The sequence below is a fragment of the Hypomesus nipponensis genome, chromosome 9 (assembly GCF_054491055.1).
Source record: "Hypomesus nipponensis isolate SF chromosome 9, ASM5449105v1, whole genome shotgun sequence".
NCBI lineage: Eukaryota > Metazoa > Chordata > Actinopteri > Osmeriformes > Osmeridae > Hypomesus > Hypomesus nipponensis.
The window spans coordinates 13,588,234-13,615,765 of record NC_140369.1 but is presented as its reverse complement, the minus strand read 5'-3'; the positions used below and the strand labels follow the sequence as shown (position 1 = coordinate 13,615,765).

At 42.5% G+C, this 27,532-nt stretch overlaps 2 protein-coding genes and 1 non-coding gene across 4 annotated transcripts; all 3 read right to left on the bottom strand.

Annotated features, from left to right (window-relative positions):
• Nucleotides 1–5,343: 5,343 nt before the first annotated feature.
• On the bottom strand, nucleotides 5,344–9,869 carry LOC146273044 (inositol hexakisphosphate kinase 2-like). 2 transcript variants are annotated; one of them, XM_084706354.1, is made up of 5 exons: nucleotides 9,184–9,869; nucleotides 7,300–7,528; nucleotides 6,827–7,038; nucleotides 6,570–6,745; nucleotides 5,344–6,187 (listed from the first exon to the last, which is right to left on the bottom strand). In XM_084706354.1, the coding sequence occupies exons 1-5, from the start codon at nucleotides 9,413–9,415 to the stop codon at nucleotides 5,606–5,608; spliced, it is 1,431 nt and encodes a 476-aa protein (XP_084562480.1). In that variant the 5' UTR covers nucleotides 9,416–9,869; the 3' UTR covers nucleotides 5,344–5,605. The 2 variants fall into 2 exon arrangements, with proteins under 2 accessions (XP_084562480.1, XP_084562481.1); XM_084706355.1 differs by having other exon boundaries at nucleotides 6,863–7,038.
• A 7,033-nt stretch (nucleotides 9,870–16,902) lies between these two features.
• On the bottom strand, nucleotides 16,903–16,975 carry trnaf-gaa (transfer RNA phenylalanine (anticodon GAA)). Its single transcript has one exon. It is a non-coding gene; the product is annotated as a tRNA-Phe (tRNA).
• Nucleotides 16,976–19,314: 2,339 nt separating this feature from the next.
• Nucleotides 19,315–20,829, bottom strand: LOC146273042 (G-protein coupled receptor 22-like). The gene has a single exon (XM_084705593.1). The coding sequence runs from the start codon at nucleotides 20,827–20,829 to the stop codon at nucleotides 19,315–19,317; it is 1,515 nt and encodes a 504-aa protein (XP_084561719.1).
• Nucleotides 20,830–27,532: the final 6,703 nt, after the last annotated feature.

Genomic DNA, 27,532 nt, shown 5'->3' with positions numbered 1-27,532 from the left:
ATGACAAAATTGAGTCAAAGCACTGATCTCTAGTAAAACAACGGCACCTTAATTAGCACCTGGGACCTCTACCAACCCTATCTGTCAGCCGACTGCCTGAATATGATTAGTCTGATTAGGGCATCAACCTTGATGAAATCAATCAAATAATCCTGTCTTTTTTGTGACAAAAAATATAAGGACTAGGAAATAGTTGAATTAAAAGTGAATGACTGACACCCACTGTGAGTGTCCTTAAATTGTATCTGTGCTTATTTGTATTGCAACAAGTGGTTTTGACTTCAGTCCTGAAGAGGTGGTTATGAATGCTTTAAGTACTGTATATTTGTGGTATAGTTTAATATAAGGAGCACCATTCAGGGAATAGGTATAACTGTTCCATTTGACTGCATAAGCTCTGACACATCTAAGAGTGCAAAAATAAGTTCTTGTCTGTCTTCATTAAGGCATAACTGCCTTCATAAGTCCACCCACAGTAATGTGCAGAGCTGTGCAGACATAGAGACTGCCTGTGGCGTGGGAAGTTGATATGAGAACATAAGAACATGGTGACGTAGGCAGGCAGCAAATATGCTTTCATTCAGATTAGTCAGATCTTATATTCTTATTTTTAGAGGCCTACTAATAATATACAGTGGACTGCTAGGTGTGCAAGCATGTGTATGACTGCGTTACAGGAGTCTGGATGGGACATATTTTTGCTGCACATCAACATTGATTAATACCATATGAGTGTGCAACTACAGCCTGTACTGTATATATTCATATGCTGCAACGTAAACGGAAATGTATGACCGTGGTAGTACAGTCGACTCACACCCTGACCTCATCTATCAGTATGTACATATGAGGAACCTTTTCATGAAGATCAAAGTATTTTCCTTTCCTTGTTTCTGATTAGCATTGGTTGCTATGTTTATGATACATATACTGTGTCCATTCATAGGATTGCACTAGCCTGAGCTATTTACCAGTTGGGACATACATTGACAAACAAACACACACACACACACACACACACACACACACACAAACACACACAGTCCTTGCATGCATCATTTGCTTCACACATCCCTTCGGCAAAGAGGGGGCCAATGAGAACACAGCAGTTACGTAAACTCGACTCAGAATAGTGTCTCAATACAAGAGCAAGAGAGAGAGGGAGGGGGGCGAGGGAGGGGGGGGATAATTACTGGAAATACTATGTAGATTAAAAAGAAAGACTTTCTGTTTCATTCAAATCTTTGGCTTAGGAATTTCATTTCATTTTAATGTCATATATGATAGGGGTCAAAACAAAGATTGTTTTACACAGAAATTGGAGCAGGGCCATTGGAACCAGTTAAATTGCAAAAGTCTTGCAGTCCAGTTGGTATTGGAGAAGGGACCTGCAGTTCAGATACGAATCCCTCTAGCATGCATCAGCTTATAGTTACCAACGCTTTCACAACATAAAGAGAGTGTGTGTCTAGTTACCAATTAGGGTAGTTTGTAGATGAATATAAATTGGTTTGACAGAGTAGGCTGCGTGGACCAGCCCTGACAGAACCCTTGGGCAAATGCTTGCCCTCTGCTATGTTCAACCACGTCACTGCTGCCCTTATGTAAGATTCTAATTCCATCTTGGCCTGTTTTTCTGGTCTCCTGTTTTCTTGGCCCAATCCAACCATATCTAACGCTATATGCTGCCCTCCATCTAGAAGTACGGTTGAAATCCTCCTCAATGTGAAGGTCACATTTGCCCTATATGGTTAGGCTGTGTTTGCTCTGCACACTGCTTGTATTTAGGCATCATTACAAACCAGAACATTGTTCTCATTCCAATCATCATCAAATGCAAAAATTACTTCAGATGATGACATAACTAAATATTTAAAACATGTATAACGATTATATGAGAAGAGGCCACTGCAAGTTGAACCCTTCTGTTCCTCACGTTCAACGTATTTGGAAAGGAAAGAAAAAGTTGCAGTGGTCTCTCAATTTTTTTCAGAGTTGTATATATGGACAAAATGTCAGACTTTTGGACATGGACATTCATTTGACATTACAGCTCTGAAAAAATGTAAAAGACCAATACACCCATTTTTTTCCTTTCCAAAAACGTTGATAAGGAAACTTTTGATTGAGGAACAGAAGGGTTCAATTTAAATAAGTACAGTATGCAGGCATTATTTCACTGACTGTATTCTTCAGATCATGCACCTGTGTGGTTATCAACTATATTTCTAAAGCAGAATCAATACCCCTCTCTTGGTGCAGACGACTGATTATTCCACATTTTCATTTGCCTTGCAGACCATCTCATGAATAAGACCTTCTTTTTTCTCTCTCACACAAACACACACACATACACCTGAGTGTTTGAACATCCCCATCCTCATTGTCAATTCTCCATGACTGGATGATGGAGCATGAGAAGGATGTCCCATCCCACCTCCTGTCACAGTTCCACTGGTTATGTAACTGCCTGGGCAGAGCTTGTCACTGGTCGCCCCCACAGGCACTGGCAGGGGCTCAATTTAACCACTGTCAAAACACAATCCTGTCTTGTTTTGGTTAGAAACTTGGCTAAAACTGCCCCAAGTCTCAGTAGGATATGAGTGAATGCAGCATGAGATTAAGGCCTGATTCTTTAACAGATATATTATATGTATTTATAAAATAATAGGCATAGATACTGATAAAGAAATGATGATAGACTGTCATGATATGTGTGTACAGTATGTGTGTTAACAATATGAACATGTGTGCTTTTTATTCAGGGCATGTTTGTAATTATTGGCCTTGCTTCAAAATGTGGTGTTGATTCACATTTCAAGGGGACAGGTATGGCTCAGTGCATTTAACTGCAGATCAAAAAGTTACCAGGTCAAATCTCATCCTGTATGTTGTGCTGGATAAAAGTGTCTGCTAAAATAATGCATTGTTTATTACATTATAATGATTGGATTCTCTGATGCTCTTTGACTTTTCCATTCCTCACTGAGACCAATTACCAACTACTTAGATTAAATCCCCCTTAATCTGTGTTCTTGGCAGACTGTGTATTTACACGATGTTGGAGTGTAGAGTATATGTGTGTGCTAAATTAGGATTAGTGTTGAAATGTTTAAAAAAATGTTTTTTTTTGTTGTTAATCAGTAATAGTAGTGGCTGATTATGTTGACAAAAGATATGGAGATGCAAAGTATATGGTGTTAGCCAGAGTGAAAACAGTCTTCTGACTGAAGAAAAAGAAGAAGAAGATGAAGAAGAAGAAGAAGAAGAAGAAGAAGAAGAAGAAGAAGAAGAAGACGAAGAAGAAGAAGAAGAAGAAGAAGAAGAAGAAAAGAGATATACAATGGCAGCTAGTCAGTTGACACAAAGAGTTGATTTGATCATTTGGGGTTAGAAACATCTAAGAATCCAGGAAACTATTTCCTCCCCAGACTCAGAATGAATGATAGCGTGCTGCTGTTGTCATAGCAATTTCAACCACTGTTATGCAACCAGTCTACTTCCATTGGCAAGCATAACAAAGTAGGACAAGGGTATGAACAAGAGCATATACCTAAATACTATATACAGATGACACAACACACACATGGACACACATACAGTACACACCCATATGCATATACACAACATACACACATTCACAAACACAAACACAGAAACACACATTCACAAACACATTTAGAAAGTGACAGAATCAGATCAGGTCCTGGTGGTATAAAGCTGATGAAACAGACCAATGACTGAGGATTTTAGACAACATCAGTTAGAGCCTCCCCAGGGACGAGTGACAGAGCAGCTTACTTCATCAATCTCTCAATCCCTCTAGAATCTCATCCAGGATTGAAGTCAAATATGTTCATTGTTATGAGTGATGGCTCTGAGTCTGCTCCAAGACTCAATCACACATTAAATGAACCAGAGGACTGATAGTTTCAAACGTACAGTACAGTTTTGATGTACTGCTGTAACACTGTGTGTCTAAAATTGGAGCTGAGCCTTCTGGGTTACAGCCAAGCACCACAGTGTCAATAGATCCCTTAAACTAAGCCTTAATCACCAACAGTATACCCAACCCACAGTAAGACCCCTGATGTACATCATGAGCCATGTTCCAGAACTGAGATACAGATGTTAAGCTGCAATGCTTTCAGTGACGTGATGGTCCTTTCAGTGACGTGATGGTCCTTGTGCGTGATCATGTAAACAAAACCAGGAACAGTGGTCTACATGCATCCTGAAAGGTGTCACACATACATGACTCAGAAACTGACTGTGTCCTTTTCACTCTCCGTCCCTCTTGTACCAGCTCCGACTGGATAAGACCTGACTCTGGGGACCTGGCCCACACCCACTCTACAAACACACGGGTCTGGAACTGTGGCACTAGTGGAAATGGAACCATGCCTTTCATCCTTTTAATAGGAACTCAATCTCAGAGATATGATGTGTGGCAAAAGGCTTGTTTCTGGTCAATTGTTGTCTTCATGCTTGCAGATGCTGATGTACCTTTCAGAATATTATATTAAAGTCTGTCATTAGAGAGAAAATGTATCCCTTTGAAGTGTGTTGCCTCTTTCGTAATCAAATTTCCACACACTGTGAATACACTTCCTGAACTCGGGGCATGACCATTTTGTATATTGGGAAATAGAAATGAGAATTTCGGAAAGTAGTAGGGAATAGATGGTTGTTACAGCATGAGGACACTGACATACCAGTCGTTTTACCACAAAAAGGTTTTTATTTATCCTCTGAACTGTGGACAGCACAGATATAAAATACAGTTTCTGAACATCACTTTTCATTCACATCATTATAATATGAATTAATGGAATGTCATTTTTGAATCTATTTAGTTTCTTTTTTAGTTTTTGTATTTATTTATGAACATGTCAAATAAATAAATATCTATCTGTATTTATACATACTGTATATGTGTTTTCTTTACTATCTATATGAATATATGCTAAGGGAAGGGGTAGGAGGGATTGCAAAATGAATTAAATGAAAATAAAGGTTACAGTATTGAAGGTTTCCCTTACCTTCACACAAATCAACTGTAACTCCTATTCTCTTTGATACACCGGTTCTATCAGGAGCACACAGGACTATCATGGACTGTCTGTGCGTGTGTGTGAGTGTATGTGTGTGTGTGTAAGTGTGCACACAATGGCGACATTCTATTTCAAATAGAACATCTGAAAACCGTGCATCCTCTATTATACAGATATTACACTCTCATAAATATCTCTGTTTTCCACAAACTTATTTCCCTGAATAACTGGGTCGACTAGGTAACTTTGTTACATAAGTTTGAACAGATAAAGGCGGTAAGTCACTGAGTTAGGTAAACACTAACCTTCAGGACTCTTTTAATCCCTACAGACAGTAACACACACACACAGAAACACCAGATAAGCACCAAGGACCGAAACATGGGGACAGATGGAACTTCAGGCTACAGCAAAGTTAGATTTGCTGGTGAAGACAGACACCTTGGTCTCCTCAATATAGCTGTAGTCCAGTGTGCTATTTCTCCCATGGGTGGTGTGTATTTGCTGCATGTGTGTGTGTGTGTGTAGTCTTGTGTGTAAGGTGAGTGATTCTAGTCTGTGCAATGATCCTCCAGCTGTGAGATGATTGTTATGAGGTTCTGAAGCCCAAAGATATAGCCAGAGTCCTGGCCCTCGTGGACCACACTGTCCTCCCCATAGTGACGACAGGTGGTGTGGGCAAAGTCTATCATCCTCACATCCACCGCTGGGTCTGGGTCCGGACCGGGGGGCTGGCCCCGGACTCCTGCACTGCCCAAGGAGCTCCCACTCTCGCTGGACTCCCCTGAAATGTGAAGGAATCCAAACGCACCCCCCTCGTCATCCTCGACCTCCTCTTCATCGTCCTCCTCATCCTCTTTGGACTGGCCTTTTCGGTGGCGTGTGTGTGTGCAGGAGGGCTCTCCGTCGTAGATGATGAGCAGGGAGCTGGAGTAAAAGCGGTAGGACTCGCAGGACTCCAGCACGGCCTGCATGTCCCTCAGCTTGTGCAGCACCGGGGAGAGCAGCTCACGGCGTAGACGCCGCCCGTCATGGAAGAACTGGAACAAGGCCTCCTTGAAGCCCGGCAGGGTGAGCTTCCGCCCGTGGTACTTGTTCATGAACATCAGTTGGCCTGAGTCTGACTGGTACACCTAAGCAAGGAGTTGAATGAACCGGAAATGGCAACAAACACATTATTACGTAACAGTTCCATTAATGATAAAAATTGTGTTTTTATTGAGCAGATGCTTTTATCCGAAGCAACAGATATAAGAGGGGTGAACATACAACCTCTTGATCACAAGCCAAATGCTCTACCACTGAGCTATACCCATCACCCAAGTTGTATTGCTCTTTAAGATAGGCAAAGTAGACATTTTATGAATCTGTATAGAATTAGTATATATTTCCTTCCATTGTTGAACGTCATGAAAACAACTGCTATCTCGACTGCCTATGAATCTGTTTTCTGACTTGCTTAGCTTCTCATGACCATGAAGAATGCCACAGAGGCCTGGCTGCTGCGGTGCCCACCTGCATGCCACACAGTCGGACTCCTATGGAGGCGGAGGTGCTCTGCTGGCACTTGCGGATGTGCATGGCCTTCTTCTCCTCCGAGGCGTCGTCCCCGTGCTGGCGCGTGCCCATCTTCAGGTCCAGCACGCACGGCACCGTTTGTCTCCACGTCAGGTTCTCCAGCAGGATGAATTCTGGGAAGGGAATCTGGGTCAAGGGAGTCAACCAACAAATGGAGCCTCACTCTATTCCAGTACAAAAGAAGACCAAGCTACCTCTTCCGTGACTGGCAGTCCTGGGCGAAAGGATACTGTACTGGTTGCGTTGCTTGGCGTTCTCCTTCATCTTCTGCAGGTGTTGCTGATGGCACTTGAGGCTCCAGGGGTTGTGCTTGTGCTGGGGCCCAGCGTTGCTGCGCTCCAGGCTGTAACGGTGCACCTCGTCCTCCGGTAATCTCTCCTGCTCCACGTCCTCCTCACGCTTCAGACTGAGGGACAAGAGAGGGGGAGGACTGATCTTAGGAAGAGACCTCTACCGAGTAGATCTGATGAAATTGAATCTGTGCACTGGATGAGTCACAGTCAGGTGACATTGAGTACTGATTATGTCCAGTCAATTGCGTGTAGGAGTGAGTGCATTCAAACAGCATGGTTTTGATCAGTGCCACATTTAGTTAGTGGGTGGAATGATGGAAAGGATCACTACTGTGACATTTGCATCCATTTGTACCAGTATAATGTGGCCTCACCTCTTGTCCTTGTCCTTGCGTGAGTGCCTGGTTCGGCTGTCTCTGCTGTAGTGCTCTTTTTCCAGCAGGGTGTTCAGCCTCTTGTTCCCCCACTTGAGCACCTTACTCTTGGGTTCACAGTCACCTGCAGGGTCCTGGTTCTCCATGTCCTCTGGTTCACTGTGGATGGGGTAAGCCATGAGGCACAGGTTTCCATCAGCATCCTCGTCAAAGCTGACCGATACCACTCCTGAGAGAATGAGAAAGTACAGAGAGTGTTATTTTGTGGCAGCAGTTTTTAACAAGTCAAGTTGTTGGCATCAATGAATTGTAACCAGTTGAAGATCAAAAGCAAATATTTTGAGAGAGAAAAATGGAAAAGAGTCAAGACAGTGTATAATCAGTGAATGAACTGTATAGTTACAGTGTAAACCTACACACTCCCAGTAAGCACACACTTCCAGGAAATCAGTATTGATTTATTATTGTGACGCAAGCCTTGAGGAGATGCAATGAGGATTGATGTTTATTTAAATGTTCATATATCAAAATATGCATCAACAACAGTAAATGTATTTGCATGTGATAAAAAAGCAAAGGAACCACAAGTCAATATAAAAGAGCAACAATAAAGACAATGAGGTACATAAAGGATGAAATATTGAATTTTTCTCCAAAAGTCAAAAGCAGCATTATGCATGCTATCAAGTAGCATACCTGTCCACACAAAGAACGCTCCCCCTACAATAAAGGGTTTCTAAGGACTTCATAATTAGACTTGATGGTTGGTATCAAAGTCTGTTTATGGTCACAAGGCATGTTGTGCACAGAAATCCAAGTTATGGTAGAAACATTTTTTATTAAAATTTTGCCAACATCAAAAGCAAAGGGGCTGATATATATACATTGATAGGGAAGGCAATACAAAACGGTATCCTGGGATGGCAAGAATAACATTCTCTGCGTGAATAAAACAGCAACAACTGAATGAATAACATTGTCATGCCTTGTTGTTTTTATGTTCCATAACACTAAAATGGGACAATCACATTTACATTCACACTTACACTTTGAAACAGTACAGCTCTCAGGCTGTTAGAGAGAACAGATCAATGTCAGCTGATATCAAAGATCACCTTTCAAACCTCCCTCATGGACAAAAGGCAAGCAGCAGCAGTGACCCGTGCAGCTGCAGAGCCGTTCAGTCTTAGATAACAGTTAAAGGGAAGGACACAGCATACATTTTGGTGGAACAGAAAAGGCTGGCCAAATGGCGGGATTTAGGACCCAGCAATTCCATGCTGACTTCTACATGTTCACCTTCCATACTGATGTCACTGCCTGGCATGTACAACTCCTTCTTTGCTGAATAATATATGTACAGTCTGAGCTAGAAAATGTTTGAATGAATTTGTGAATGGGAAACCATGAATGTGTACAAGTGCAGGTGAGTAAAGCAGGAAAGAACCTCAGAGAAGTAGAATCAAGAATCAGTAGAATCAAGAATCAGTAGAATCAAGAATCAGTAGAATCAAGAATCAGTAGAATCAAAAGGGTTTGGAGAGTCCTCCCAGCCTTTCAGAGCAGCCTTCTTGTGTCTTGTATCTTGACTACAGGAGATTGCCACTGTAGACCATCTTTTCTGTAGCTTTAGTCTTGCCAGTAGGACACAGCCTACTAGACTGCAGATTATCCAGAGAAACTCCAGTTTCCACCATCTGGGATACTTACCGCTTCCACAGTATAAATAAAAGTGGGTCCCTGACCGACCACAACAGAATTTCCAAACGTCTGGGTGGAACGAAACATAAACATGTAGAGCAGGAGCTGTCTCAGCATGAACCTACTAAAGATACAGAGTAGAGCAACACAAGCAAACCGCAACACAGCTGAGTTGAGTCTTACCTCTGTATTGAGGGGTGAATGTTTTCATGGCAGGAGGGAGACTCTTGTAGAACTGGTGCTCTCGGGGGATGAGGGGCTTGCAGATGGTCTGCTCCCCGAAGCGCAGCACACACGAGTGGCCCCCCACCTGGTGAACGAAGGGCTCAAGCATCACCCCCCCTTCCTCCAGGTAGCACTGCTGCTGCTCTGCTTGCATGGCCTCCCGGGCCTGAGCCCCTACAGCCGGACTCATCCTCCTCTGGCCCTAACGTCCCCGCGGGCATTAGCCTCCTCACACACACACACACACACACACACCGCAGGGCAGCAAGGCAGCAGGACAGCAAAAGGCCCTTGATCACACCCAACCGACACAGAGAAAGTCCTTGGTGAATATTGCCTCGATGAATATTGCTGCAATGTTTGTTTTGATCCTCCTCTGTGTCTTCAGACGGCGCTCTGAGGATCTCTCTGTGCAAGAGGGATTATGCAGGATGAAAACAAAGAGAGACAACAAGGAGGAAGAAAGAGATAGAGAGGTGGCTCAATGCTTTTTGAGCAGAAATCCCTTTTTGTTCTCTGTCTTTGGCTTTGGTAGGTCTCCTGGCGGTGTAGGAACAGAAAGCCCTTTATGTCCTAGCGTTGAAAAATGAAGGTTTGGTGTTGCAGCTGCAGGTCGGAGTGGGACAGAGCTCTGTGTGTCCTGCCTGCACACTGAAACCCGTCTGACAGGCAAGAGCTCGCTGTCGACTGGTAAAAATCTCACAAGCTAAGCCCGCCCCCTCATCCCACATTCACCAATCACAGACAGCATGAGCAGGTTGTTGGGTGGTAACCATTTGAGGGAATGGAGCAAAACAAACAAAGACATGCAGGGAAAAGATGGAAGAGGTCTGGGGGAAGGGAGGGAGATGAGGAATACACCAAGACCAAGAAATAATACAGCATTGTGATAATACTTTATTATTGTATAAAGTAAAGCAGTAAAAACATAAGTAGCATTCTTGCATTTTAGAAGGTTAAACAATTTCTGTCAAAAAAGATCGTCTGTCAGAAATGTTTCCATGAACATTGAATAACATTTCAGGAGATGAGTATGGAACAGGATAGACCACTCTTTGAATGTATGTGGTGACAGTTTAGCTTGTGCAGTCTACTATGAGTATGGTATGTTCCACAAGATATAACAAGTAACAAGTAGAACCTTGTGTATCAGGTGAGTTCAAGTTTGAAGTGTATCTGAACCTGTAATTAATACTGTGAATTCTAACCTATATGAGCTACTATACTTATCGACAACATGTAACAAAGTAAGCTATATTGCTGAATAATTCACCTCATAACTGAGAATGAAATCATAAATGTGCCCTTTTGTGTGCTATCTTTGTTTGTGTCAGTTTCACAGTGGGTGGATACTGCTTAATCTCTGTAATCCAGCTTCCAGGAACACACAACAGGAAAACAGCTTGCTCCCTATACTTTCTGCACGGAAGGAATATATGAAAACAAACATTTGTACTAAACTGTGACAAATATTAAAAGTGTTTTACTGAAACAAAAAAGATGAACTTTTTCTGAATGTTACAAAGGTGATAAAACAGTCTCTTTTTTTGAAGCTCTGTGATGACCTGCAAAAAGGTTTTTATGCATTCAAAAGAATTAAAACAGTTGAAGTGTACTTTGTCATTTATTTATTATTTTTTTTATAAATGCTGGCAGCCATACTGATGATTATTATGAAGCCTAGCCAAACCTTCTTTCTAAATGTGTTCTCTGTTAATCCTCGTTGGTCTCAAAAAACACAGCAGAAAGCTTACTTTTTCTGGTAACCTAACCAGGGTTAGTTGTGTGGATGGTCAGGTACAACTAATCAACACATAAGTGTTTTAAATTGGTCAGGTGTTAACAAGAGCTGTTTGCTGCTTCGTGGAGGGCCGGTGGTCTGGAGAGAGACCTGGAGAAAAGCCAATTCTGAAGGCCTGACAGGACAGAGTTCAATGAATATCACTCTCTCACATGACAACACATCCAGTTCTCATGTGAGAAGGTTGCACTGGGCCTTGGAATTAAATGAATAGGAGCTTGATGATGGGTGTTCATCTTGTTCGTCTTGTGCCCATATGAGTCCGACGGCACAGGCAGGGGAGAAAGGTAACTGGAGTGGGGATAATAACAAGGTGCTGAGTGATTTTAGAAAGTCCTAAGAGACTACTATATGAGATTGTACAGGGCACAATAACAAAATCTTCAGCTCACCAATTCACTTGTTTGTACATCTTCACTCTGACATTGAGACATGTATCAGGCAGGTACCCTTCAACTTGCACGGAAACTTGACTAAGCCTGTCTTGAAATTAAGATACAGAAATCTATGCTATCTAAAGGTGATCATTGATAGTTGTTCTCCTTGCAGTGGACAGACTGGTTGCATGGCCAGATTTAGAACAGGATATCAGTTCCCCATTCTCAGACTGATGAAGAGAGGGAGCACCGACTGAACATCCCAGACACACACACACACACACACACCACACACACACGCCACCCACTTGTGTTGACGTGTCTCTAGGGTGGATTAATTGGAAGAGGTTAATCCCACCTCGGGGTCAGCTAGAGGTCCTTTTCCAGACATGTGGCGATCACAGATGACGGTGATCCTCAGAGGTCACTTTAAGCCTGCACTAAAAATACTCCAGGAACAGCTATTTATTCGCTCAAATCTGTACGTGTGTACACAAACCAACAGGTTCACTAAGGCTGTCTGGAAAATAGGACACAGTGTTATCTCTAAATCTGTTGGCATAGAAAGGTAGGGTCCACCTACCCAGTTACACCTCTTTGCCACTCAGGCAGGACATACAGACTTACTTCACTGATGTTGTCTTGTGTATATGTATAGATATTAAACATTTAGGTGACATCTTCTCATTTTAATGTGGTGGTTTGACCATGATCCCTGGTCGCCGTAGGGGTCAAACAGCCATTGCTCCCCAGTAAACTCCTGATCTGTCCTGTGCTCTGCAGCAGAGGGGTGAGATGATATTACACTCCTTGTGCCAGCACACTATGATGGCCAGTGTTTCACTGTAGCACTGTGCTCCTGTGTAAGCCAGGCCTCAGGCGGACGTCTCTCAGCTCTGTAAGCCCTCATACACAGCTCTCAGTCTTGTTGTTTGGGTTTGAATGTGACGCATTAGCATTTCCCTATTGGTCAGGAATCGGAAGAACAAATCTTTGCAATGGAAATGTGCTGGGTGAATAGAGGTTGTTGAATAATAAGTGAACGATATTGGATAAGAGAGGTAAAGGAGAATACGGTAAAAAGTGTGCCAAGATGTATTCAAGGCAACCTTAAAAATGAATCAAGGAGACTGCATGAGTAGCGTAAGCAAGGTGTTCTTCTGTAAACTTGACACTAAGGCTCATCTATCTGCAGTGTGATTGGGTGCAATGCGTATTGAGTAACAGAGCTCTTGAGGATTCCGGTCCTTGAGGTGAATCTCTGGTGATTCTCCCCCACGTCAGGCGACAGGAACATGGATGCACATGCCTTGTGGCTCACTAACACATCCCTTCAACAACAAGCCTACACCTCTAACCTAAAGGATCACCAGTCACGCACCTCACATCACATGCTATTAAAAACCTCTGTGCTATCAGCAGCAGAAAAAGCCATCAATATACCATGTCCAAACCATTCCAATTGTTCACATAGTAAAGAGGCCTACATTTGGGACTAGTTCAAAGCTCTCGTCCATGTCCACGACCTGAACAGGAGAGTAAAGAGTGGTGACGGCAGCCCACAGTCAATGTACATATCTCACCACTGTCTCTGACTGGTGTGCAAGCTAGACCGACAGTGAAGGGTTCCAGTCAATGAGAAACCTAAGACAAGAGGAAAGGACAAGGGAGGAGAGAGAGACTGGAGGGGGAGGGGTGGGACACAGGCCAAGGGAAACCCAAGCTTACTTTAAAAGTTTCACTAGGAAACATGATCAGCACAGAGAGCTGCAATCTGATGTCTCATTCTGGATACCCGATACTGGCTACAGTCAGCTATTACGGACAAGCATTTACTACAGTCGGTAATAGTTCTAATACTCGAAAGCAGTAGAAGGCATTGTCCATTATTTGCCACTCCCCAACCAACCCTATATTTACCAATGGTTAAAAAGCAATCCACAGCAGATTTGCCCACTACATTGTATTGTATCTTATTATTATCAGTCACTCCTTCATGCAGATAATTTTCAGTCACTCCTTCATGCAGATAATTTTTCTTTTCAATGTGTACAGTCATTTTTTATAATGGGAAACCTGGGCCCTGTCGAACATGCAGGGGAACACCGGAGAGCAATGGCACAGAGAGACAGCTGCAGAGTGGTCAGTGGAAAAATACTGTGGCTTCATTGAACACTTGGTTACCACACTGTCTCCAGAGCTCTGAAAAACATGAAAACAGTATTGATGTTTTTAAATCATGCCCCAAGACCCACTTATTCTGCCTAGCTTTGATACTAATTCAGTGTAGCACTGTTTTCATTTATAGTCTTAATATTATTATTGTCTGTGTCCTTGTTACAAATGTTGGCCAATCCCTGAATGAATGGCAACGGAGAAGAGATATTTTGAAGGGGGAAACACAAATATTTTGATGTGGTAACTTTGTAAGGATTCACTTAATTCCTGGGATTATTTTGATTTCAGGAAATGTTTGTAGAATATCTTAAGTAAATGTATATATAGTCAAGATCCCTGGCATTAAAGGTATTTCATCTTCAAGTGGACACATGACGCCAGGACATATTTGGGTTATATGAGAGTCGTGCTGACAACTTGGAATAACCCGGAGATGGCATACGTTCTACTCCATTTCCAGAGAGGAGTGCGATGACTGTGTTGTTGGCTCCCATCAATGTTTGGTTCCCATCTCACATCTTAAACTGCCATCACTCCACAATGAAAAACAGTGCTTAAGGAGCTTCCACTTTCTGAAAGCAATGAGGAAGTCTAGAGAGAAGATGCAAACGGGTACGACAGGGTTAGGGCAGGGAGTCGGAGGGTTGTATACTGGCATGTTAAGTATATTACACAAAGTTGACCTTCTTTAGTATCGCTTACCTCTGTGGGGATGTTCCTGACAGCAAATGACATCTCACAGCAGGTTTATTGTAAATAAGAAAGATACGTGAAACTTAGATTTACCCACAAACACCATAAAAACAAACAGTTTTAACTCAATTAAAACCTTTGAGACTTTTACATACCACCACGTAAAAACCATATACTACCATTATATTGTACCATCATCCAATTGAATGCTAGAATTTGATGGATTGTGTTGCTGTATACTGTTTACTGCTGTTAAATTATTTTATTAAGGAATAATAACACCTATTATATTTGGGTCACTTTGACCTGAGGTAAAATTTATCTTTTAAATCAACTAAACCTTTCAATACAAAGTTCATACAAATACAGACATTTTGCACAATGTCACCGTTATAAGTGAGGAATACAACCAAATACTTGTAAACATCACCTGTTTTGTTGACTGCCTAGCGCCCCCCAAAGGTAAAGCCATGCATTTCTGAGAATGCATCTGGTTGTGTTGTCATGAACACATCTAAACTGCCCAATGGAAGTGTATGAATTGGAAATGAAAAATTGCCTTTGCTTCAATCAAGAAAGTCGATTTCAAGACTGATTACAAATTATTTGAGTTACTGTTCTTTACAGCATCCACATACTCCAAACGTGGCATGCTAGCCTGGTGTGGCCAACACGGCTCCACGTCAAAACCCATTCAAATGTGTACACACACACACACACACACAAATACACACAGATTCAGGCAGCAGTAGAGAGATGTACTGTAAAGTAACTTTTTCCCCTGTAGTCAATTCAACATCTTTTTTATTTTTTATTGTCCTGTCTCTGTTGTCCGACTCCTCCATCTATTTTTCAAGTCTCAGTTCAAGAGGCAGAGTGTTGAGTAACAGGACAGACAAAGAATGTCAAGAAGAGGGTGTTAAGAATGTGTAAGACATTCTTGTTTGGGTTATGTAAGTCTTGAAGTCACGCCAACTTCCCTGACATTCTTGTGGAAGTTGTGTGGAACAAGACTAAATTGACTTAATTAATTACAGGAAAAATAGTGCAAGGCCCCAGTCCAGAGGCGTTGTTAGACATAAAACTTTACTGGGGCACAGGCCCCTAAATCATATCCCTTTTTTTCTTTCAAGCTTGCTGAGCACAATGCACCACAAGGCAATAGAAACTCCCCTTGCTTAACAGTTCACAACAGTTCAGGGACACAAGTTTGATATCAGCTTTGGCAGGGACATAAATATCTAATGGAATTCTGCATGCATATAGGTTTGTGTTTTTGGTTGAACACTTTTACAAGCGTTGATTGGGATACTGTGTTAATTCCGGGATTATCAATCTAAATTAATGCACTGACTAATGAAGTAAATTGTTCAAACTTAAACTTTAGATTTAAAGTTTAAAGCAGATTTATACTGAGGCACGTGCCCCAGTAAAAAGGGTTTAACAACGCCCCTGCCCCAGTCCTTTTCCTTTCATGTCCTCTGTATAGGGTGCCACTTGAATGTTTAATTAAATTACCATATCTAATCAGTCAGTTGCTTTGTTAGCATTTCTGAGAATGTTTATTGGAAACAAGTAGACTTCATGCCATAACATAATGGAAGACATTCTAAGAGACTGAAGTCAGGACTCTCAGTAGATGCTGGGTTCAGTGGCTTGCATAATCAAATGTGTATTGTCAATTACACATTCAAAAACAACAACTAAAGCTACTCACCCCTTTTGTCACACAAACACCCAGCAGCACACTCAGAACATTCTGCACCTCCTTTCAAACACACCACACTTTCTCTACCTGACTGCATCCCCTGAAACAAACCCATGCTTTCATTAGAATGTACTGTGGATTAGAACACTGCCACAGACAAGCAAAGGGGGAGCAAACCATTCACTCAGTTTCAATACACATGACGCAAATCCCTGACCTGTTCATGACCCATCTCCTCGACCAATGTTTTTTCATCGCAAAACAACTTTGCAAGCAGGTGGGCAGGAAGACTAGAACCTCAAATGTACTGTTCAAGACCCAATTTGTCTGTCAGAGTCCTGCTGTGGGGCCCTTGATAAAGTGACAGTAGGAAATTAGCCCAACTCCCTCATATTATTATTTTGTGATTGTTGATTCACAGCTGAGATGCATTGTTGGTAATTCACATATTACAACGATTTAGAATTTTCTTACAACACAGGGGATAGTAGCAGAGTAGCGATATCTAGTGCTTGTCTGGATGTCCTACTCAGAGGTGAACACATGGAACGCACAAGGGCACATTTTGTTAACCACTGTAAAAGTTGTACGATTTGGGATAAAAGTTTGCATTTTTTGCCAAACAAACTTGTGAATTGTCATCATTGTGCATTGTCAGCATTGTGCAAGTGTGCAACCTAAGCCCTGCTTGAAGTGGTACACTTTGTCTGGTGTAGATCCTAAAATGATCTGAGTTAGAGTACAGCACCATCGTGTGATATACCAGAGAACTCAAGTTATAACAAAACTTAAAAACAAAAAAAACTATCACTTACTTTTATTTACAATTTTACTTCGCCTGTGACGTCAAGTACAGTTATGTACACCAGTAAATGACATAATTGTAACAACAATCCAAAAGAGACGCTACGCCCAATGACTGCCGAAACCCGGGATCGAACCAGGGACCTTTAGATCTTCAGTCTAACGCTCTCCCAACTGAGCTATTTCGGCGTGTAAGAGGGGGCCGCGTGGATAGATTTAGAATCTTTGTGATGGTTGACCGATAGAGGGTGCTCGAGTTCTGTTGCTAACGTATGACAAATAAACGACCACATTTTCTTTTGCTGTTATTTTTTGCTGTTGAGATGGGAAGTTCTCTTGTTAATATATGGTTTAATTATATCAGAAGTCAATATTTATTGTTTAAATAATGTACACAAATAATGCAAACTAATTTGTCACTCAGTGAACCTAACACTGTTCTAGTCTAGACAAGACCCCATTAAAGCTACAACCCACAAAGCAGAGCCGACTTTAGCTGCAGTCACAGAAGCAAAGTAATTGTCCACAATAACCTACTGAATGTGTTGGCCTCAGTATTATAAGTCTCATTGAAACTTGAAAGCATATAGTCTGAGCGCACATTATCTGAAATTGTGTCTGCCACAACGTGACACCACCATTTTCGTTTTTTGGTCAAAAGCCTTTTAAATGCAACAGAGCACTTTCAGAGTTGTGAAATCCTTAAACTAGGCCAAGCCAAAATATTGCAACACACACAAACACTCTCTGGATGATACACTTCACAGGGCGCACAACAAATAGATTAAAGGGCATCGTCCTACAGTGCATCCTACAGTCAACACAGCAGGCCTAATCATAGAGTAATGACTAGATATTATTTTTTATTCTTAACCATATATGTAAATTTAATCTCCTACTATAGAAGATGAACTAGCAAAGGAGGTACCTATGAGACATTACAGTAGCATTAGGTTTGAATTATAGTGGGGTGTACAAGTTGTTTATAAAAACTAAAACAGAGGAGCGATGTTTTATCTGCTCTGGCAGAAGCATTTGCCAATTCTCTGTATGTTTATGTGTGTCCCAAACATTGTTGTCCTTGTGATAATTAGCTTTCAAGCCATTTCATGACTTCCATACTTGCAAGGAAGAGACCACATCTCCACAGAAAATGCTATTTAAAACAATGATTTTGTTGTTCAGCAAATCTCTCATCAGTGTTCACATTCCAAAAGACCCAAATCCTACAACATGCATGGATGAGCAGGACTCCAAAAAAGTAAAAACCAGAGAAAAGACACAAACTCAAAAGTCATTTATTGATATTCTACTTACAGTATATTCAGTATATAGATAGAACACCATTTACATAAATATATAATAATTGTGTGTGCGCACTGTGCAAACACTATACAGAAAAGAATGTATAGAATTAAAATACACTAGATTTTCTTTAATAACTTTAAGAAACTTCGAGCATGTATGTTAGTAGCACAAAACTGTGTAACAATTTATTGAACAATTTCAACACTGAATTACTAATAATAGACTCTTCTGCCTGTGTCACAAAGACAGCAGATTATTGTGTAAACTATACTCACTCCAGACTTTACAAAGCTGGAGTGGATGAATAAATTGTAGGGAAATTCAAGACTGATGGTCTCACATATAACGACATACTTCTCAACTATAACCCAGTATGAAGCTGGACATGGCAATGCTGCCATGGATACTCAATATCTCACTGACATAAACATTTACATAATTACAAATTCAGCCACTTTCATTCATAGCTGTGTGGACTACTTTATATTACCCAATGTTTGTATCAAGAAACAAACAACTTATTTTTTCTTTTCTACTGTCACATTTCTCTCTGTCTCTCTCAACAGCACAGTTGCTGTTGAAGAAAAGTTAGTTAACAGATAGAGACATTATTTTCTATGGTTACAAATATTGTCTGATAATGTGCTAAAAAAACAATACGTATGGGTTTCTAAAAGGGCAAATAAATAACACAATTAGCATGAATTCTACAGATTTAAGGCATAAGTGAAGGATGTGAGTATTCATATATGCCCATGTGTTTGTGTAGTCCTGGAAGCTGCCTTCAAGAGCTTGAGTGGGCGGCATTCAGATCATGTTCTTGCTTACAGTAACATACACTCATTTGGAGCAGTTATGCAAGTACTTCGTGAGTGCAATGAAAACATTTATATTTCCTTTACTCTGATTGTAAACAGAGACTTCAGTGTTTCAACACATTTGTACAAATTGATGTGTTGTTCTGATGTGTCAGTATTAGAGGCATAATTAAGAAAATGATTAGGAGAAAGACATCCAACTAGTTTCTACCACTTGGGGGATTCCTATATATTTGATAAAGTACTTTTAAATATATTGTCAGTTTTCGTTTTGCAGTGACCAGAGCTGGAACTGAACCGTGCACATTACCCCCACAACAAAGGCTAGAAGTCCCATGAGTAACATATGTGACTTGCATTAGTGTGTGGCAATGAAGCATATATGCCAAATTGGTGCTGGTCTCACAAGGCCTCTGCCAGGCAGCAGTCAGCGGCATCATTGCCCATCAGTCGAACCTTCCTCCCTCCCTTTCTCGGCTCCACCCAGGAGTTGTGTATGACGGTGCTCCCTGGTGAGGGGTCCACTTGGAGCAAGGACACCACCCTCTTCTTCACCTTGGCTCTAAAAGCGAGGCGCAGCTTCTGCCTGGTGAAGGCATAGAGCAGAGGGTGGGAGACAGTTGTGCCGTAAGCCAGGGCCAGGAACCAGAGGCGTAGGCTGACCAGGACGTCGCTTGGGCCCAGGCACAGGATCAGCACGTTGGTCAGGGACAGAGGTGCCCAGCATCCCAGGAAGGTGACGATGATGAGGAGAGACATCCTGAACACCCTCCGCTGGCGCTCGCGACGGTCGCGGTGGCGCCGCACTGCCCGTCGCAGGGCAATTATGGCTGACACAGATGCTTGGACACCAACAGTGATGGGTACAGGGGTGGCAGCACTTTCTGATGTAACCATGGGGGCGGTGGACAGGACTGGGGGGGAGGTGGCAGTGAGGGTAGGGGTGGGTGACGGGATGAGGGGAGGGTGTGTGAGGTGCTTGGTGTTGTCTGTACACTGTTCTCTGGCCTCTTCCACCCGAAGCCCGGTCTTTTTCTTCGGTTTCTTATGGCGCCCTCCGCAGGAGGGGCCCCTTAAGCGGTGAACCTTCTTCCATTGGGAGCCTATGCGGATGTTCAAGGCCCGCAGGATGCGTGAGTACGTGAACAGCATGACCACCACTGTGGTGAAGAAGATGGGCACCTGCAGCAAGAGGTGGTAGTACATGCTCAGGCCTGTGTGGTAGCCCTGCCCTCCTACACACAGCAGGGTTCGGTTTTGCCAAACTGGCGCCAGAGAGGAGGGGGTTGGGGGGGAGGATGAATGACTGAGCTGGCCACTGTTCGTCCCAGCACCAGAGAAAAACTCCACCTCCAGGAAAGGGATGAAGAAAACAGCCAGAGAGGTGGCCCAGACAGCAGCCAACAGCAGCGCTGCCCTCCGCAGGGTCAGCAGCCGGTTGGCTGGTCGCACAGAGATGTCGTAGCGGTCTACACTGATGACCAGGACATTGATGGCGGTGGCAATGCTGGCGAAGGTGATACAGGCCTCGTGGAAGCAGCAGAGCAGGGCCAGATTGGGACCTGGCGGCAGCAGCACCAACACCAGGGTGAGGGGCAGACACAGCACACATACGGCAACGTCCAACACATGCAAGTTGACCGTCACCATGTTGCTGACCGAGTCCACCAGGTTGGACTGGGAGGAGTAGAGGACGAGCACAGTCAGATTGCTGCTGAAGCCCAGCACCAGCTCCAGCATCAGGACGGCTGTGAGGGACACCTGGAAGCCTAGCGGGTAGGGCATGTACCAGGCTGGGCTGGAGGGGCCTGCCAACCCATGGGCACCCTCCTCTATACCTTCCACCCCCCCAATGCTCCCAACCATGCCAGCCCAGTCCGTGGTGGCAAGATTAGGGGTGTAGCCGTCGGTCTCCATGCTCATCGTTCAAGCCTCATACGCAGCAGAATAGCCAGTAGTAACAAGCTCCCATGGTGCAGCCAGGCAAGGACCCCTGGGTGTCAAACGGCTCAGTGACAGGCCTGGAGAGAAGGAGACAAGATACGAAGAAAAACAACTAATCTTCTCTCCCTTAGGTAAGCTATGACAGCAGAGGGAACAGGTGTATGGTAGAGATACAGCCAATCCTGCATTTGTCACATATTGATTATCTTGATTACCATCTGAGCTCTGTGGGTGTAATCAGGGGTTTAGATGTGGGTTTAACCATCTATCTGGAAGGTGCAGCCACTGTCATATAGATCTCAAGAAATGAGGTCTGCCTGAGGTCTGGTACTGAGGTACATAATGAATACAAGTAATGGGCAAACTATTCAAACACACAGGGATTGTCACCTACAATGTCAGTTGATCTTAAGTACAAATCAGATATACAAATAGTTTGTAATATCTGGCCAGCATGTTTAAAGCTTGCTAAAAGCATCTGTGTGGTATGTGAAAAACACAATTTAATCTCTACAAACTCCTTGTCATTCAGCAGTTAACAGAAATGAAACATGACAGTCATGTTGTCTGGGTCACCAGGTGTGTACGAGTGAGGAACAGACCCAGTCAGTTGACTCATGTATTAGCCAGTGTGAGTGAGCAGGATGGGAGAGGCCTGAGAGGCCTTCTGTATGTGATGGTAAACAGTATTAACGGATTATTTATTTATTGCAGTGCTATGGGGTCATCAGACTGTGTTCGGCTGCTTTATTGACAGAACCACCAGGTTTACTTAAGGCAATGTACTCTTGGCATTGATCAGAGAATGGCTGCTGAGTGTGGTCCAATAATTAATCAAAAGCCAATGGATTGTCCAAATCTGCAAGATCCACAGAGTTAGATTTACTGCCACGAACATTGCCGGAGATTATCAACCCAAAACCCAGTGAAAATATTCTTCATCATAGGGTATGTTTCCACCACTGCATGAGTCTTTAAGCAAGACGTTAGTTTGAGTGATGGACTCGTTCTCCAGTTGTCGTTGCCACGACAACCAGGCTGCAAGGGTCTAGATTAATGAGGACACAGTTATTGTTGCACTGAAGTGTGTGACACCCTGATGGTGACAGTCAAAGTGTTAATGGTCCTATAACAGTAAGCATTCTGACTAATAGGGTTTATTTTTAAGTGTTAAGTTTATTTTTACTTTCCACATTTCTGTTGGCTGCTTATTCCCCAAAGGTGTTGGGGAAGTTTAAGAGATAAATACGTATTGGTCATCAAACCGCAGATGATGGTTCTTTCAATGGAGGTGTCAAATCAAATGTTTTCCAAACACATCTTCCCATGCAAATACATTAGGATGTCTAGGTTTCTTCATCTTGGCTGTCTTGAGCCAGACTGGATTATAAGCAGGGTTGAAGCATAAGCAAGGTTAGGAGGTAGAGAGGGAGGGAGGAGAAAAGACAGGGGGAGGGTAATTTATCGGACCAGGTAAACAAGATTCCCCAGGGAGAAAGAACCAGGCTGTGTTTTTTCCACTCCGATGTCTCACATCCACCTGCTCAACCCTCCTGCATGGCTCCCTGCTCCCCATGGACTGATCCTGTTCTCTACCGAGTCTACCGTGTCCCACAATATCCTCTAAGTGGAGAGCTGCATGTCTGCACGAGTCTCACACTGGGATGAGACACCATGCCAGTTGTAAATGTAGAGAACTCAACAAACATGGTTAAACTGTGGCGGCAGATCTATACAGGGTGGCATGCTGCAGGGCTAATTTGGCAGATGTTTATCAGCTTACATACCTTATCGTTGTCCACAGTGATTGGTTCATGGTTCCCTGCGTGCGTGTCTGGCTAAACAGCTTTGTAAAGTGTTGCTCTATGGTTATCCTACTTTTTTTTTGTAATTCTTTCCCTGTATGTTGTATTTGAGATTCTGTTGTACCACTGTCTGGCAAGAGACTGCACCCATGCAATTATTTGATGTTGTACTTATTGCATTGTGTTTGCTGCACTGTACTATGCACTATTATAGTTGAGATTGTCATTGTTGCATTGTTCACCGTGGAGATGAATACAGACCATTTCTTGACTCTGACCACCAAAATACTTTTAGAACTATGCACTTCTTTTTCTTGATGTTCTGCTGAACTTTCTATATACACTATTTGAATGTCATTTTTGATAAAAGCTTCTGATGTATGTAAAATGTTATTTAAATGAGGCTTGAGGAAAAAGTAAAAGCTTGATATAGAACAATACAACCTCCATTTCATATAGCCTTGCAGCTCCTTGTCATGCAGAATACAGTCCTACCTCACATTCTTTACAGGACAGTCTCAGTGTCAAATCTCAGCCCCTCCTGTCCACACTAGCTTATAACAGTGAATAGGGCCATGTGTTCTTCATGGAATAGTGAATGGACGAGGCTCACAGCTTTGTCTATACTCTGTGAGTCAGGTGTCTCAGAAGCCTGTCTTTAAATATCTACACAATGACAAAAGTACTGCAGATAAAGCTTGGTATCTCAAACTTCAAATCAGCTCTAGTCCTCTATACTCATCTGATGCATCAGTGAATTTGTGACTTGCCTTGCTCCCGGTCTCAGGTCTTAATGATTGGCTCCTGCAAGGGTGTGAAACCCCGGTGCACAAAGTCCTCTGAAGATAACTTCTTAATGAAGTCCCCTGCAAGTAAAGGTTCAGAGGGGACTCCTGGAGTTTCAGGTAATTGTATGTAGCCACTTACATCCAGCTCAAAGACAAATTACTTAGAAAAGTTTATTAAAAAAAACAACTCAAAGTGAGTTCTAATCAACTGGAAGCCAGACACCTGTAGAGTCACACAGCTGACTTCCTGATGAGGACGGTTGAAGGATTTAAACTAGAGAGGCTGTGTGGGACTTTGCGGGACACTGAGTCTGGTGTTGTTAGGGAAGGGGAACTGGGAAGTGAGGAAGAGAATAATGAGCATTGTGAGAGGAATGGTCGGGCAGGCTTATGATGTTTTGAGCTTCCTTGATATACAGTATGAGACTGATCTATTCTACATTGTAATGTCTAGAGGCTCAGACCAGATAGAGAAGGATCCAGGCGTGGGCTTTGCTTAATAACACACGTAGTCAGGCAGGTACAGGTTACACGTCTTGCCATGTTCTTCTTCTCCCCAAAACACAGTAGCTGTTTCCAGCCGAGAGTGCAGAGAATGTGCTGTGCAAGCAGCTCAGAGTTGGGTCCGGAGGTGACCGGTCACTAACAATACGATGGATGTGTGTGGATGCACACACGTGAATCATTTTTTGGCTGATGTATGATTTTCTGCCTATGCTGCGGTCTGAACAACACCTCCACCACTCCATCCCTTCCTCCCCCACATACTACTCAACTGCTGGACCACAGATGCATCACTCTGCTACGCTTGACTGGCCTTCAGCTTGCTGAAGAAAGGGGGGGATGGAACCACTGAACACTGCACGGTTGTTAGATAGAGAAGGGGGGGACAACGACTATCAACACAGTCAGCTGTTTCCATCCGATATTTCGTTATGAACAGCCATAATGTTCAACAGAGAAGTATTTCTCTCAGTCCTGTGGTGCAGTGCTCAGGTACGTGCAACACATATTATGGATGTCAATGGAGCGGACTCCTGGTGTTCCTCGTGACAGCCTGATGTAACAGGTTGTCAAGATTAGATAAGTGGAGACTGATGATGCAGCATGAGGAAAAAGGGGTTGAGCCCTGGTGGACAACTTTATCTGTGCTAGACTGGTGTTTCGTTATACCGGTACTTAACATTACACTAGCAGATTTGGTCCAGTTTACGAGAAATATGTGTTCTCAGATACGTGAACTATGGAGTTGATTTGAGACTCGGTTGCTCTGAGACTACCGTTGAAAGTGAATAATCAAATGGAAGAAAAAATGCTATTAATAAATAATAGAGATCGACAGTGATCTGGGGAGCTAAGTGGGGTGTGAAGGTCAGCAGTGTATTTACTTGTCAACCACTACCCAAACCTAAACAACAATCAATTACAGATGACAAAAGGTGGACCAGTCTTATAATGGGACCTCAACCAGTCTTACAATGGGACCTCAACAAATCCCTTACACATCCACCCACCCACACACCCACCCACCCCCCCCCCCCCCCCCCCCACACACACACACACACACACACACTGATGGGAACTGTATTCTTATTCCACCAGAATGCAAATGTTCTAGCCCTGCTGGTCTGACCTTCACCAAAACGATTTCACAGAGTGAATTGAGGGTCACGGATGTGCTCTATCCCGATTGGATTATTGACAGTTTGTGTCCAAAAAACGTTACCTCCTCTTATTCTGTCCTTCTGACCCATTCTTTTTTTTATGCAAAGAAATCCAATTTTCATTACTTTCCAGGTCATAAATATATTTGCTCATTCTGTAATGCTAATAAGCAGCAGTCAGACATGCATGTCTATTTGGAAATGTACAAAGACATGAAACATTCAGAGAATAATCGGCTAATGGCAGCTGAACAGAGAGAGCAGGAAAATAGGAGGATGGTCCATCAATGCCTAAAATCAGTAAGGATTTAAAGTATCTTGAAAACGTTGTATACACGCGTTACAACAATCATCTAGAAGCTGGGTATGTTTAAAGTAGTTATTGGAGTGAGGACTAAATGACACGAAAATAATGTTGTGACATCCAATAATGTCAGCAGAAACCCCCCAAAGGGACCAGAAAAAGTATTTTTTTTATCACTGAATTTGAAAGATTCCTTTAAGTAAGCTGTCCTCACTGTAGGATAGTAGTCAGCTATACTGTTTTGTATGTTCGAGAGATATCACCCTTCGTCCACAGACAGATTTTGTGTTGTCCCATTGCTTGAATAATTTATAGTTGGGCTTTTACTGCAATCTAGACCTGAAATAGACAGTGATGGAAAAACTGAGCTATTGGAGGCTGAAAGGCGGAATGCAAGAAAGGCAGGGGTCTACATATGAGTGTATGTGCTTGAGCACAAGCAGCATTTGTTTGTGTGTGCACATGTGTTTGCGTGGGAGGAAGGACAAACACAGAGCACTACTTGTCTAAAACAATGAGGTTACTTTATCTTCTGAAGGATGTAATTAGTAGACAATTAATCAAATTGGCCTGCTGGCTGCAGGGATATAGAGAGTGGAAGGGGATGTCTCTGTGCGAACCCTCCCTGGTGTCCTAACTGTGTCTCCTGTCAATATGTTTAATGGACATTCACAATCAAACCACTCCACACCAGTATACAGACATACAGGGGTAAAGTAGAGAACTCAATTTTTCAAAGAGTTGAAAATATTGTTATTGTATTATTTTGTTGTATTAGCAGTTCTGTTTAATAAGTAGGAAACCTATGGTTCTGTTTTGATCAGTCTTTTACATGTTATATATCTCCATGATATGCATAAGGAAATGTTTTCCCAGTAAGAGAACTACAGTGGAGTTCCCACAGGAGCGTGGGAGAAACACACAGCCTAAGCCTGTAAGTGTCAAACATCAACTCCTACCATAAAGCCTGGTTTCAATCCGCACCCCACTACTACAGTAAATCAATACAGCCTTCACAATGTATTCAGGCGAATAACCCAGAAGAAAAACTGCATCTGCAATAGTTACACGATCGTAAAACATTAAGACATTTAATAAATAATTCTGTTGCAATATATTCGTTTCATGTGTCCTGGAAAAAACATTGTACATCAATGAATGAGCTGTTCAACAATGTCCCTAAACTCTCAACAAATTTAGAGGGAATTTTGATTTCCTTCTAAGAGAAGAGCACAGGTAGACGGTTTAATCCTTTTTTTTCTCCTTTTTTTAACTGTTGGGATTGTAAGGTCCAAGATTAACACATCAATGCGTAAACAGGTGGAATATAAGATAACAGACTAATCAAGTATTGAATGGTTTAAATCAGTGTTTTGTCAAAAGTACACATGCTTACCTGTATGTGCCAGTACCCCACCGGTCCAGAATATTCCGCTACATTATTTAACAGGTGACACATTCTGTCAGTCGCTAGTAAGTAATACCACAAATCTTCCCGCACAATCCCCAATTTAACAAAAAATGTTGCTCATCTAAAGGTTCCTTCCCTATGCCGATGAAGCGTAGCCATCTGTGGTGCAGACAACTACCTAGACTAGAGCGAGGTTTTTTTCTCACCATGAAAAACAGTGCGTATGTGTTGATCAGAGTTAACCACGTTCTACGGACGGTAGCTGGGTATTCAAATGCGAGCGTCTCTCGCCTCCCATGCAAGGCTACAAGGATTACGCTTTAGCATACAAATAGATAGTGTCTAGCCTGTTTCAAAGATGTCTTGAAAGACGTAAATGTATCCTTCTTTCAGATAGAATTCCTCAACTTCCCCGCCAATATCTAGATAAGCAGATCCATTAAATAGTTCCATTCAACTGTGTAACACGAATGGGTAAACACTGAACTCTCCTCAGATTCAACTGTTAGATTACATTCTAAATATCATTGAAATTGGTCTGAGTGTGTACTTGCTGAAAGAAGTGGGCAAACCCGTTAATTTGCAGGATTTCATAAAGTTGTTTTATTGTCCATGTGAACAAGATTGTGAATACGTCTTGGAGTGGATAGGATGGAAAGATGAAACCATGTGACATTGGATCTGATATACCCCCCGCATTATTT